Raw genomic sequence first — 13957 nt, 5'->3', positions numbered from 1 at the left:
TAAGAACAGTAAGGAAAAAAGACATGGTCATAAACAAAAGGGTTCTCCACTCAACTTGCCTATATGTAAATAAAAATGGCCACCTTGCTGCAGCAGAACTTTTGAGGTTTATGTTCTCATCTGGATGACATCAAAACATTGATTGCTTCCTACCATCTTGTATGTCTTTCCTTACAGGAAACATTTCTGAAACCTGCTGATACAGTCACCTTTCAGCAGTTTTCTTTGTACAGAAATGACAGGCTGTGTGATGGACGAGTGCTTGGAGGCATGGCACTGTTAATTGATCAGAAAGTGCCCACCCTCTCTTTGCCACTTGACACACCCTTGGAGGCCATAGCAATCCGTGTTTCCTTTGGTTTGATTTTTGTTTGTTTGTTTTTAAATCTCGCACAAAGCTACTTGAGGGCAATCTGTGCTAGCCATCCCTAATTTAGCAGTGTAAGACCAGAGGGAAGGCAGCTAGTCATCACCACCCACTGCCAACTCTTGGGCTACTCTTTTACCAACGAATAGTGGGATTGACCATAACATTATAACGCCCCCATGGCTGAAAGGGGGAGCATGTTTGGCGCAATGGGGATGCGAACCCGCGATCCTCAGATTACAGTCGCACACCTTAACACGCTTGGCCATGCCGGGCCATATTTCCTTTGGTCGTACCATCACTGTTTGTTCTCTTTACCTGTCTCCTGAATCAATCAGATCCTGATACTATCATTGAACAGTTGCCATCTTCCTGTTTAATCCTGGGGGACTTTAATGGACATAATCCCCTCTGGAGAGGTACTGATATTGATGAGGAGGAGTCGCTCAATAGAACATATGCTCTCAGATCACAACTTTTCTCTTTTCAATACTAGTTTTTATATTTATTTTCATGCACCTAGTCAGTCCCTTACTGCTATTGATCTCTCAATTTGCTCCCCTTCAGTATTCTCACATTTTTCATGGAGGGTTGACAGTAATCATTTTCCTATAATTTTGAGAGAGGCCAGCCGTGGTTGATGCCACCTGACCCATGTGACCCAGTGGAAGCTGGATCATGCCAACTGGCCCTCTTTCATTGCTCTTGCAGAACTTGATCCTGCCATCATCTGTAAGCCATCAATAGACGAGTGTGTGGCAGCAGTAACTGAATGTATTATACAAGCAGCTGCTTATTGTATTCCTTAAATCTCAACACATTTTCCAAAATATCCTCATCAGTGGTGGAATCCTGTCTGCCACGTGGCACGGAAGGCTCAAAAATGAGCCTGGAATACTTTTCATAAATATCTCGCACCTCATTGCTTTCCAGCAGGTCTGTACACACGCTCAGTGGGCTACACTTCAAAGCCAGAAAGAATCTTGGATTAAGTTCACAACCAGCATATCTTTTACCACCAGTTCCAAAGTTACATGGGACAAGATTTGATAGGTCAGTGGGAAATATAATTCTGACCCCCTCTCAGTCTTGCTCTCTGATGGCCAGGATCTCTTTGTGGCTCCAAAAGAATAATTCTCAAAACAAATGAAAGCTTTTGCTGGGTACCTAGCACTTCTGCTTCTACCTCCATCTTCTTAGGCATCAAGACCCGGGCACAGTGATCACCCCTTTCCTTTTGAGCTGATTGTCTATATGAATATAATTGTCCCTTTACACTGGTAGAACTCAAACTGGCCCTTTGTTGGTCTCGCAGTACATCGGTTGGACCTGATGATGTACACTATGAAATGCTGTGCCATCTATCTCTTGCTTCTCCTGCTATTCTTCTGATTGTTTTTAGCCAGATCTGGCAGGAGAATGTTTTTCCTGGTGCCAGGCTATTGTTCTACCTTTCTCTAAGCCTGGGAAGGATCCCCAGATTCCTTCAAACTACCGTCTAATTGCTTTGATGAGCTGTCTCTGTAAAACCATAGAGAATGGTTAATGCTCGTCTTGTTTGGTTCCTCGAATCAAACAACCTCCTTCCACCCAGTGTGGATTCCAAAAGCACTCCACTGTGGACTAACTGATTCAACTTGAAACATCAATCAGAGAAGCCTTTCTCAAATGATATCTTTTATTCTTTGACATTGAGAAGGCTTATGATACAACATGGAGGTATGGCATTTTGTGAGACCTCCATTTATATGGGTTATGTGGCCATTTGCCTGATTTTATTAAACATTTTTTAATGCATAGGAATTCCAAGTTCATGTGGGTTTGACACTTTCTTGTTCTTCTCTACAGGAACTTAGAGTCCCTGAGGGCTGTGTTTTGAGTGTCACACTTTACAGTATAAATATTAATGCCATCACCCAACAACTCCCTCTCACTGTTGCAAATGGGCTCTATGTCAACAACTTTCACATCTCATGTCAGTCATCTAACACTGAGCGGCAACTACAGACTGTCCTCACTTGTTTACTGAAGTGGACCACAGCAAAAAGCTTTAACTTCTCTCTCTCTAAAACCATTTGCATGCACTTTTGCTGCCAATGAGGTATTCACCCTAATCCTGAACTCCGTGTTGACAAAGTTGTACTATCCGTGGTCCCTGAGAGAAAGTTCTTGGAGCTTATCTTTGACCGTAAGCTGAACTTTATACCACACATCAAGTAGCTACGAGTCAAATGTACAAGAGCACTGAACATCCTCAGTGTCCTCTCTTCCACCTCTTGAGGAGCAGATCGATATACTGTGCTAAAGACATTGTGCTCTTATTTGATTGAAACTGGGCTATGGGTCTCTGGTCTATAGCTCTGCCACCACTTCAGCCTTAAAGATGCTGGACCCTGTTCATCATCAGGGACTTTGGCTCTGCACCAGGGCCTTCTGCACTTCCCCACTCCAGAGCTTATACACAAAGTATCTTGAACCTCCTCTACACCTCTGCTATTTGCAACTGTCTTTACTATATACTTCGAAACTTCATTCCTTACCACAGCATCTCACCAGTATTTGTGTTTTTCTTCCATGGTAGGACATGCTTTTTCAAAACAGACGATTTGCTGTTGCTCCTTTTGATCTTTGTATCCTGGCACAATTGGATGAATTGGGTTTGTCCTTGGATAACGTTGTATCAACTGGTCAGCCCATCCCACCATGGCTGCTTACAGTCACCAAATGTGACCCATCTTTAAGTCATCTGAGAAAAGCAGGTACTACCAATTGGAAATACTATCTGCTATTTGCTGAACATCTTTCAAACCATCCTTCCATTCCTATTTCTTCAGATGTTTCGAAATCAGGTGACTGTGTGGGCTCTGCCATGGTTTGTTGTGGTTCGGTGGTTGCACGCAGAATCCCCTGTACAGCTTCCGTGTTCACTGCTGAACTGTATGCCAATTCTCATGCCCTGAATCACGTAGAAGCTAAGCAGTACTCAAACTGCACTATTTATACTGACTCGCTTTGTTTTCTACTGGCCCTGGAATCCCTTCATGTTAGTTCACAACCTGTTCTCGCCAATATTCAGAACCAACTGGCCCATTTCTCTTTAACATCTACTTCTATCCAGTTTTTCTGAATACCAGGCCACGTTGGTATTCACAGGAACAAGCTCACCAACACCGCAGCTAAATCTATCTGCTCTGGCACTATCACTGCTGTGCCTGTTCCGTACATGGACTATGGTCCTGTATTTAAGGCTTGGCTCCTTGCCAGCTGGCAGTCCACTTGGAGTGAACAATGCAAAAACAAGCTTTTCCAAATAAAACCCTCTATTGAACTCTGGCCTTCTCGCTACCTTAAGGATTGGAAAGAGGAAGTTGTTCTAACTAGACTATGCATTGGTCACAGTTTTTAACTCATTTTCTTTCATCTGGAACTGTATACAGTGTGTGTGTGTAGTCTGTATAACACACAGTTTGCAATAAGCCACATTTTACTTTCTTGCTGTCATTACAACTCTCAACAATGGCACCATTTTAAACATGTTCTGTCCCATGGTTTGTCCATAATGTGAGACAGTGTTATTGGTGATGGCGATACTGTCCACCTTGGTAATGTTTTTAGTTTTTTAAAGGCTCTTAATGCCATTTAAGTTTTTAATTTATACATTTTTTTTAATGCCATTTAAGCCATAACATTTTAAGTTATACATTAGACCTATGTGATTCCCTTTTAAGAATCAAAGTCCATTTTGTTTGATTTGAAATTAAAAAATGGCCATAACATTAAATAACTCAAAAGCAGGACTGGATGTTTGGCACAGATAGCCTAGCTGCTTTGTGCCATAAAACACTAAGTCAACTAACCAACCAACTTTCCTTCTTCTGACATCAGAGTTTTTGCTGAATATTTGTTTCTTAGTTGAGGACTGATGTTATTTTGCTTAATCCTCCATGGACTTTGATCTTTGTGTTTTGGCTTATCAGCAAGTTGACCAGCTCTTACTTGACTTTCAGCAGTTTGAATCACTTTTGCTAATGTGGAGGTCTGTTTTTGATAATCCTCTCCATTTCTGCCATATCCATTTTACTACCCTCATCTTATCTTTAGAGCTCTCCTGAAGTTTGTATCCAACATATACCTCCTTTCTAAGGCACTCCACTGATTTCCTAAGGATTCTTTTGGGGATATATTTTCTGTCCTTCATTCTCCTTGGTACTATTGTCCTCTGTGGCCCTATCCCTTCACATATGGATATGTTGCTATTGGGATTGTTTTGGGAAAGATGCTGTGTTTTCACAGGTTCATCTACCTTCCCCTTATCTTTGTAACTTTCAAATAGCTCCTCTTCTCCATAAGTTTTTAAAGCTTTTTTGAGATTTTCCAGAAACCTTAGAATCACATGTAGACTTAATGACTTCACAATAGACCCTTTAGTTTTTGATTATTCGTTTTTCTCATCATGATACCAGAACCTCTCCCATAACTGTTTTGCCTCTTGCAAATTGCTATCCTTTACCAATTTCTACCATTAGGGATTCCAGATTTTGCCATGTATCTTATGTTGGATTCATTGTTTCCAGTAATTCCAGTGATTTCAGGTGTTTCTGATCCAGTGGAGGCTTGTTTAGCCAATTTTGTTTCTTGATGCCTGGTTTTTCACAACCAATTCTTGGGTGATCCAAGCTTTGAGAGAAGGATATTTTCTCCTTTTCCATTCCATTCCACCTTTGTCTCCTGTACTGTAATTCGCTAAGCGAAACGTGAATATAAAAAAATTCTTAGATCCCTAGATCCGGTAAAGTAAATATCAAAAGCACTTTTTAATTGAAGTTAAATGTTTATATATATTTTCACTTTCTTTGTGATATTAGTAACTGTAGCTATCTTAATCAGTTTATACTGTATAGTCTGTAGTACATTACAATGAAATGTTTAAAATAAAGGCATGGTAAAAATGTACATACCTTATTAATATTTTATAAAATATTCTTAACATTTCATTTTTTTGCATCTCTCTACATTCTCACATATAATTTATTTTAATAAGTTATTATCCTTTCCTTTAGTGCTGTTATTTATCACCATACACACTGGGTCTTAAGGTTCATGATGCAGCACCCGCATTCTCTGCAATTCTATGTGGAAGATGAGGTTTCATATATTTTACAGAAGCAATTCACTTCTCTGCAATGGGACTCAGAGGCTTATGTTGCACTCCAACTTCTGTGTGATCATATTCAGAGGATGATGCTACTTTGGAGAAGTTTCTTCACATTGCATGTTATCCCTTTAAATGGGACTGCTTTTCTTTCCATTACCGAAATGTTGATTCTCCGTGATTGGCTTTGGATTGAATATGGACCAATCAACATAACTCCTCACATAAGTTGGTTCCTCACCCTTACTCCAATATTGTAGTTTTACCTCACACTCTCCACCTTTGTGCAGTGGATTCCAGAGGTTGATATTACACACACATGCATTCCAACTTCTGTAGAGTTCTTTGGGCCAAAGGTTCTCCATTTAGCACTCCAGCTCAGAGTTTCCCACTGCCTGAGGCTGCAGTTGCACCAAGGGGATCAAGTCAGATTGAGTTTGCTTAATGTGTCCTGTTTAGTAGATTAGTTTGACATGTATATAATTCCATTCTATTTCACTTGTGGTGAAGATGATATGGATTCTCTTCATACCATGGATCAGAAGTTGTAATTCCAATGCTGTTGGGTGTTTGACTGGAAGTGACCTGCTGCATATGGTCTAACTTGTCCTGGTCAGTCTACATCTTGGAGCACATCCATTTTAATTTTCTCCACATTCCTTTTGGTTTTGCTCTTTTCACTTTCTGGCTATATATACACTAACTAATTCTACTGAGTGCAGAGTATACTTGGTACAAAAGTGGCATGGTCTCCCATGTGTGTTTCTCCCTCAAAGAGGATCACCATTCCTGGGTGTTTTTCAGATGCTTTTGAAGGATACTTGTTTATATCTATTGCACTAGTCTCTCCACCTGTTTCATTTAAGACTATAGTTATAAATGTAAGTGGGAGGTAATGTATCAGAAATAATTTTCCTAAACGGAGAAATGTATTTCTAATCGGTACTTGCTTCCTCCCCATTGAAAAGTGGTGCTTTTGTTAATTTACCTAATTCAAGTTTTGAAAAATCCCAGATGGCAAGTCATATGGCAGTTAGTGTGTTCTCATATTGTATTTATGGCATAGGGATGTGCTAAAACTCAAATCTAAAACAGTTCTGTATTCTTGGAAGCCTTGAACTCTTCTTGTTGTTTGAGTCCAAAATCAGACTTTATTTGTAGGACTTTAATGACAGATTCAACACTTCATGTTTTTACAGAAATGAAGAACTGGAGTTGCAAAACATGTTACTAATTTTGTGCCATTTCGTTTTTCTTCTTTCTCTTACTTCAATCAATCAGTGGGTATGTTTAGACTCAGATGGGACCAAAGGCAATTAGTTCAGCAATAATGTCATGTGATCATTAATATTTACTCATTGCCACGAATGTAAATAAATATAGTCACCATTTTCTGATCCAAACAGTAGTGAACCTAAGTTAGGCACACCAAAAGGCTTTTGCTTATCATTGGACAGTTTTGCATGATGAGTACATTAGACCTATTCTGTAACAACCTGCTTGACCTATCAATATCACAGTGCTGATTCTTATTTTACTTTTATTCATTGCAATAATTTGTCTAAACTACAGTTATTTAGTTTACTGTTTTAATGATTGAAATATACTTACAAAATCCAGTGTTAATAGAATACATAGTTTCATCATTCTAAAATTGGTCAAATCAGTCATCTGATTCCTTATAGGGTTAATATTGTGGGAAATAAAAACTGAATAGATGTGCTTTTTTGTATTATTCATTAATTTAATTATCAGTTTTATAGTTTCAACTATATAGGTTTTTTCCAGTGGAAAATTCAGAGGGCTGAAAGTATAATGAATCACTCTGATTCATAGGTCAGCTGTGTTGGTTTATCTGATTTATTAAAGTTAAAAAATAACACAAACCAGTTTCAAAGCTTAAGTTGTGTTTTCCTCTGTTAGTTTTTGTCACAAAATTTAACAGAATAGTAATGAAAATGAAAAGCCAGTAGTGTGGACAGGTCATTTTTCTATCACTATGTAAAAACTTGAGGTTGTACATTTTTAAGCATAAAATACACTGCTCTCATGATGTTATTTAATGGAAATCACTATATTTTACCAATGTATTTTATTTTTCACAGTTGAATTTGTATATTGGGATAAGAGAGTCCAATTAAGCCCTAATCCGTTACCTAAATACAACAGATCTGTCTATAAATGTTTCTAGTTGGTGTTATGATATCTTTCTTCAGTGCTGTTCAGTATTCTAAAAAATGGCTGGTATGAGTATTAAAACTTTAATTAAAATAAAGTACAAAACAATGTTTCGACCTTCTTAGGTCATCTTCAGGTTAACAAAGAGAGTTTGCACCCACAATGGTCAGTTGCAAACTCTCTTTGTTAGCCTGAAGATGTCCTAAGGAGGTCAAAATGTTATTCTGTACTTTATTTTAATTAAAGTTTTAAAACCTGTACTACCTATACTAGATATCTTTAGAATACATTTTCACTTTAAGTAGGTTTCTCATTATAATGAATTACTTCACCACAGTGTTGTTTGTTTAATATATTATTTTTTTTATCAAGAGATCTATTTTTGAATTATTTGTTTTAAGATTGTAAAGTTTGTAGTTTTGCTGTGTTAAAAAGCCCATAGTTTGGATAGACCATTTTTTTATTTCTACATAAAAACTTGAATTTTGTACACTTGAAATGCATTATAACATAGGTACAGCTATTGATTATTGGGTTGTGAAACTTAAAAATATTAAATGATAGACAATAGTATAGTGTCACTGGTAACTGTTTTCAAAGGAAAGAAAATTTTTGATAGCCATGACAAGTAGAATAATAACACAGAAGGTTTTGTTATTTTCTAAAGTTGGACTTATAAAAGCAGAGGTATTCATACAGGTAAATCTCAAATAATATGTAATGTCCTGGCATTTTATCAATAAATTGTGTGTTCTTGGAACATAGTCAAAAGTTCAAAGTTATCATAAAAATCAGAATTTTCTCCTAATTATTAAAAGTATTCTGTAAAGTAGAATGATAAACTTTTTGCTGTGCATGCTGATAATTATTGTTAAAAATGTATTAGCAGATAAAACAGATCATGTGATCTGGAGGTTTTTTACTGCTGAATAAAACTGAAATTGTCTTGCTATATCCATTAAGTTTAAAGTTTAGTGTAAGTAGCTCAAGTGAAAGAATATGCTTGTTGTTGAACTCCAACATATCAAGTAATACTTCGCTCTTTGTAATACTTTAAAAAGGCCTGAATGAGAAGTAATTTTTTTTACTCCTCTATATTTTTTTTTTACCTATTAAAGTGGATCACAAAAGTTTTCATTCAGTAGTGTACACATTTTGATACTTATAAGTAATTAGATCAAACCTGTGACCTTTAGCTCTAGGCAATGGTTTATATTTGGGTCAAGTGCTATTATGTACTGGAATATTTAAAACCTGTCACAAGAATACCAGTAGGTGACGTCACTTACTGTTCAAATTGTATATTTTTTGTTGTTGATTGTTTCTTGGTAAGTGTTAACGTATATGGTAAACTTGTACTGTATATGTGCACTTTTATGTCTTACCCACTTAGAGCTCCTACATTAAATGGCTTAAGGGTAAATGTTGTCATAACTTATAGCAAAATAATTACCTAATAATTTGAAACAACAATAAACAATTATTAACTTATGAAATACCTTTTTCATTCATATTAACTAAATGAAAAGTGTCAGTGAAAGATCCTTACTGTTATGGAGAATTAAATATAAATTCATAATGGAATGTTTAAAAACTATTTGTTAAACATCCATTGGAAACAGAAGCACATTAATCTCCAAGGTGGACTTGCAATTGTAAAACTGTATCTATGAGACCTATTAAAAGTATTATTCTATGATTTTTAATTGTAAACCCATGTGTATGAAATGGCAATCATTAAGTAATTCAAAACTTTTACAAATTCTTACAGTTGTGGCTTTTTTTAAGCAAAAGTATTTGCACATAAAAGCTCTTAATACTCTTTAGGATTTTTTTAAATATGTTGCTACTGGCTGAACAAGAATGTGGCTTGTCCAATGAACTGACTATTGTATTTGAGAAGGAAAGTTGACTCTAATTCCACATTTACTTCGGCAAGCTTTGAGTAATCTATACAAAATTTAATATTTACTTATTTTTATACAAAAGAAATTTGAGGTGTTACAAAAGTATTTGTGGTGAAAGTATGTCTGGGAATTTTCAACATATTCTAACAAGTCACAGTGAAAGGTGATGCTCATCTTAAGTATTTTTGTTCATTGCAGAGTTTGCACATTGCAGTTGCATAACCAGTAGAATATCTGAAGTGTATAGCTACAGTTTTTTCAGTATTTTTGTATTTTATATCTGGCATTTACTCTCCGCTATTAAGAATTGCTGCTTAATCAGCAATAAAATTAATAGTTGATAGTTATGACATCAGATACATCATACCATGTTCAATGACTTTCTGCAAAAAATTGTGACACGCGTGCACTTTAATCCCCACTCAAACACATAGAGTTAATTTAAAATATGTGGTGGATATGAAACTACTTTTTTAGCTAGTTGCTTGCCTAAATCTCAGTCAGATAGGCATTAGAGGATGTGATTATTTCAGGTTTATGTATCTATAAATATTTTGTAATCTTAATTTTCTCAATCACAGTTTTATGTTGGTAAACTGTTGAACCACATGTATTGCACTTCTGTATGTGGTTAACCCACTAGACCATGTGAGTTATTAACATAAATGTTTTATTACAGTGAGGTGCTTGAGGACAGCATAAAACATTTTTACATTACTATCAACAAAAGAGATTTATCAGTGTTGTATAAAAACCAGTAACAAAAGTGCAAATATACTACATTTGTTTTATATTGAACTTAATAATGTATTTTTTTAAATTAAAAAACACAAAAACATTTAGTATTAATTCATGTTTTTAGAATCCAACAATAGAATATAACAATCTGAAATAAGTTTGTAAACACATTCTGTTCTTCAGATACTTGTATACTAAATAAGTTTTTATTAATAAACTATTAGTGTTTCATTGTATCTGATATTTGGTTTCAGGTGATGACTCATATGGAAGGAAGGTGATAGTCATTTCTGCTTGTAAGATACCTTCCAACAAAGAGCTTAATCATGCCAAATTTCTCAGGTAAGTACAGAAATACTACCTTTCAACAAATAACTTAATCATGGCAAGTTTTTCAGGTAATTACAAATATGTAGATTTTCAACAATGCATTTAACTGTGAAATTTCTTCTGTAAGTACAAATATACTATCTTTCAACAAATAACTTAATCATTCTAAATTTCCCAGCTATGATATACATATACTCCTTTCAGTAAATAGGTTACCTTACTAATTTTACAGATGGATAATGGGAAGCTAGCTACCAAAAATGAATTCATTAGTTCAAAAGTTATTTACATGTGTTAAAATATGAGGATGCCTTTCAGTAAAGTAATCAGTTGTGTTAATTTTCAGGTAGATAGGAAACTAAAAATGCTTTTCAATAAAGAACTTAAGTCCAAGTTTCTTATAAAAGTATAATTGTGTCACTATCACAGTAAAAGTAAGCAATTTTCAAATAGCGAACTTTGTCATCCTAATAGTTTTGCATAAATATACGTGTATATATAGACCTATAAAAACTCTTAATGCTGTCTACTTTGTTGTGGTAGGTTGTATGTGAACTGTTTTCTAACATGAAACCTAAATACTTCATGTTTGTATGCAAGTATTTTGAAGTTATTTTCTGAGATTAAGCTTGCCAAGTTTTTCAGGTAGGTTTAAAGAAATACAGATAAAACATTGAGAATAAGCTTGATCCTAGCTTTTTTTATTTTATAATTAAGATAACCCAGATAATATACCTTCAGTAAAGAAACTTAAGTTTCATCAGTACATTTATGTATATTTTATGGTTTTATCTCTCATCAATGACAAGACAAACAAGTTTTTGACAAATAAATTAAAAACTCCTGTTAAACCTCATAACACTGATCATTATGCCATTTGCTATCACTGGGATCCATTTTTTGTGTCTTATTCACTACTTGTGCAATGTAATACTTTTAGACAAGACAAGTACATACATTAATTAGATAAAATAATGTTACTTAAGTTGAATATTAAATGGTTAGGGTCAAGAGAAGTTATGTTCAACCTGAGCAGTTTTGTCATCATTGCTTGGGTTCACAAGATATTTTAATTGTATAAAATTGTACCATGAGATGTTCTTGAGGAAGTCTCCTAGATGGTTGTTAAGTTCTTCTGATAGTTGTTATTTCATTTGAAATTTCTTCACCTTGTAGGGCTTGATAGTTAATAAGTAGCTGAATCTTGAAGATTGATATTTGCAAGCTTGAAATGATGAAACACAGGGATAATGTTGAGATATTTATATGCTCTAAGGAACTTTTTGGCCTAAGCTTTTGGTTTTCAAGTCTCATTTTACGCAGGTATAATTGGTATGAAAAGCTCTTTTTCTTTACCATCATAGAAAGACAGAAATAATTGACTTGTAAATTGTAATACAAGTAAATATGAAAAAATATAAAAATGATGTAAAACACATTTTAATCTGTATTTACTTTAATATAAAAGTACAATGTTGTCATCTTCTTACATAGATTAGCATCAAATATAAAGTAATTCTTTAATTCACTGAGGTAATAGAAAAACATTCTGATCATGATATACTACAATAGTGGGATGAACATGCAGTATTATTATACCCTCAAAAACAATAATAAGGTAAATAAAAATGAGGATTTATCTGCACCGGTATAAATGTTATTTATTGAAAGCAGATTAAGATAACCATATCCATATAAAAAAACAACTATTCATTGTTACACCACATGTAACGTTTATTTCCAGGTAAAAGGTATAAACAATTACAGGGCTAAAACAAATATAACCAAAAAGGTTTCTATTACATTAGTCAATTAATTTTTGATTTTCTTAAAGTGAGGGAAAATTCTTAGTTAAGATTTGAACAACATTGTAACTATTACTCATTTTAATGCAAGTAAAATAAATTATATTTGTCGAGGAATTTAGTATTTCATTCTGTAATTCATTTTTACTTATGTGAACTTTTTTTTAATATATATATAAGTATGCTTTTATGCTCATTATGAAAAATTCAAAGCTTACCAGCTTGGAAGTTATAATGTGATACCTATTATATTATCTAAGTTTGAGTAACAAAAGACACAACATACTAACTTAAAGGTAAATTCCAAACAGTACATTCATTATTCCAGCTTGTTCAATCACAGAAAATGCTTTTTAAGTCAGTCTATGTCTTTGTAGAGGTACATGTAATAATTATACATAATTTTTGTTTATAGGTTTGTTATCCATATATCATTAAAATTTATTGAGCTAAAAGATTGAGAAGCCAGTATTTTAAATTCAAAAATAAAACTCAAATATTCTTTTTGTGATGGGTAAAAGAACTTTAACATAAAGAAATATCTTCCATTCTAAAGATGTATAAATTATAAAGTCCCATTGATTAACATTTTTGTTACTAACTTTAATGTGTTTTTGAATTAACAGTTCTTGAACTAACTATACTTAGACAGTCGAGTTACAGAAGTTGTTTATTCATTGTGAACTGTGTGTGTGTGTGTGTATATATATATATATCATGCTATGACATGCTACTGTGTATGGACATAAGAAATGTATTTTTATCTTGCAGTGGATTGTGATAAAGTTGCTAAAATAAACAGTATCTAGTGGTTAATCCAAAATCTGATTTGAGAAGTTAACTCTCTTAATTTGCTAATAATTGTGCAATAGTTACTACTTTCATTTAACCCAAACTCAGCTTGCTCTACATTAGTAACTTTGAATAATTCACTGCATTTTAATCTCATAATCAAAAAACAATTTCTCTGAAACATAGAGTTAATATCTTTGTCCATTATATATCCAGTAAGGTTAATTCTCAAGTGCATAAAAAGATCTCACAAGTTTCTTATTATTGGTGGAGAACTGTTATTATATAAGTACATTTAATGATGAACTTTAGTTTCAATTAACTATTATTAAGTGAAATTGTTTATTGAAAGTTGTGGTACTATGTGTATACTTTAAAATATGCTGTAATAACTTGAAATAATGAAATTGAATTTAGCATGTAGAAGTACATAAAAAAACTATTAATTCTATAATGTTTTTCATAGGTACCTCATGTACACACTAGACCAGTTTGTGGAAAATGACTATACACTTGTTTATTTCCATTATGGTCTCAATAGAAAAAATAAACCTTCTCTTGGCTGGCTGTGGTCTGCTTATAAAGCATTCGATAGAAAGTAAGTTCTAGCTGATTTTGAACTTTTTACACCAAATATGGTATCACTTAAAAAACAGCATTATATCAGTGTGTATATGTATGTATATGA

General features: G+C 34.1%; 1 protein-coding gene across 1 annotated transcript in view; it reads left to right on the top strand.

Moving 5' to 3' along the window:
- The window catches only part of LOC143256794 (rho GTPase-activating protein 8-like), a 54554-nt gene that overhangs the window by 9621 nt on the left and 30976 nt on the right, over positions 1–13957 (top strand). Inside the window, 2 exon segments of the mRNA XM_076514478.1 lie at positions 10597–10684; positions 13736–13867. Coding sequence (XP_076370593.1) covers positions 10597–10684; positions 13736–13867 — 220 coding nt within the window.

The sequence above is a fragment of the Tachypleus tridentatus genome, chromosome 7, assembly GCF_004210375.1.
Source record: "Tachypleus tridentatus isolate NWPU-2018 chromosome 7, ASM421037v1, whole genome shotgun sequence".
NCBI classification, from domain to species: Eukaryota; Metazoa; Arthropoda; class Merostomata; order Xiphosura; family Limulidae; genus Tachypleus; species Tachypleus tridentatus.
The sequence above is the reverse complement of the archived record's forward strand: the minus strand, read 5'-3'. Positions and strand labels throughout refer to the sequence as shown.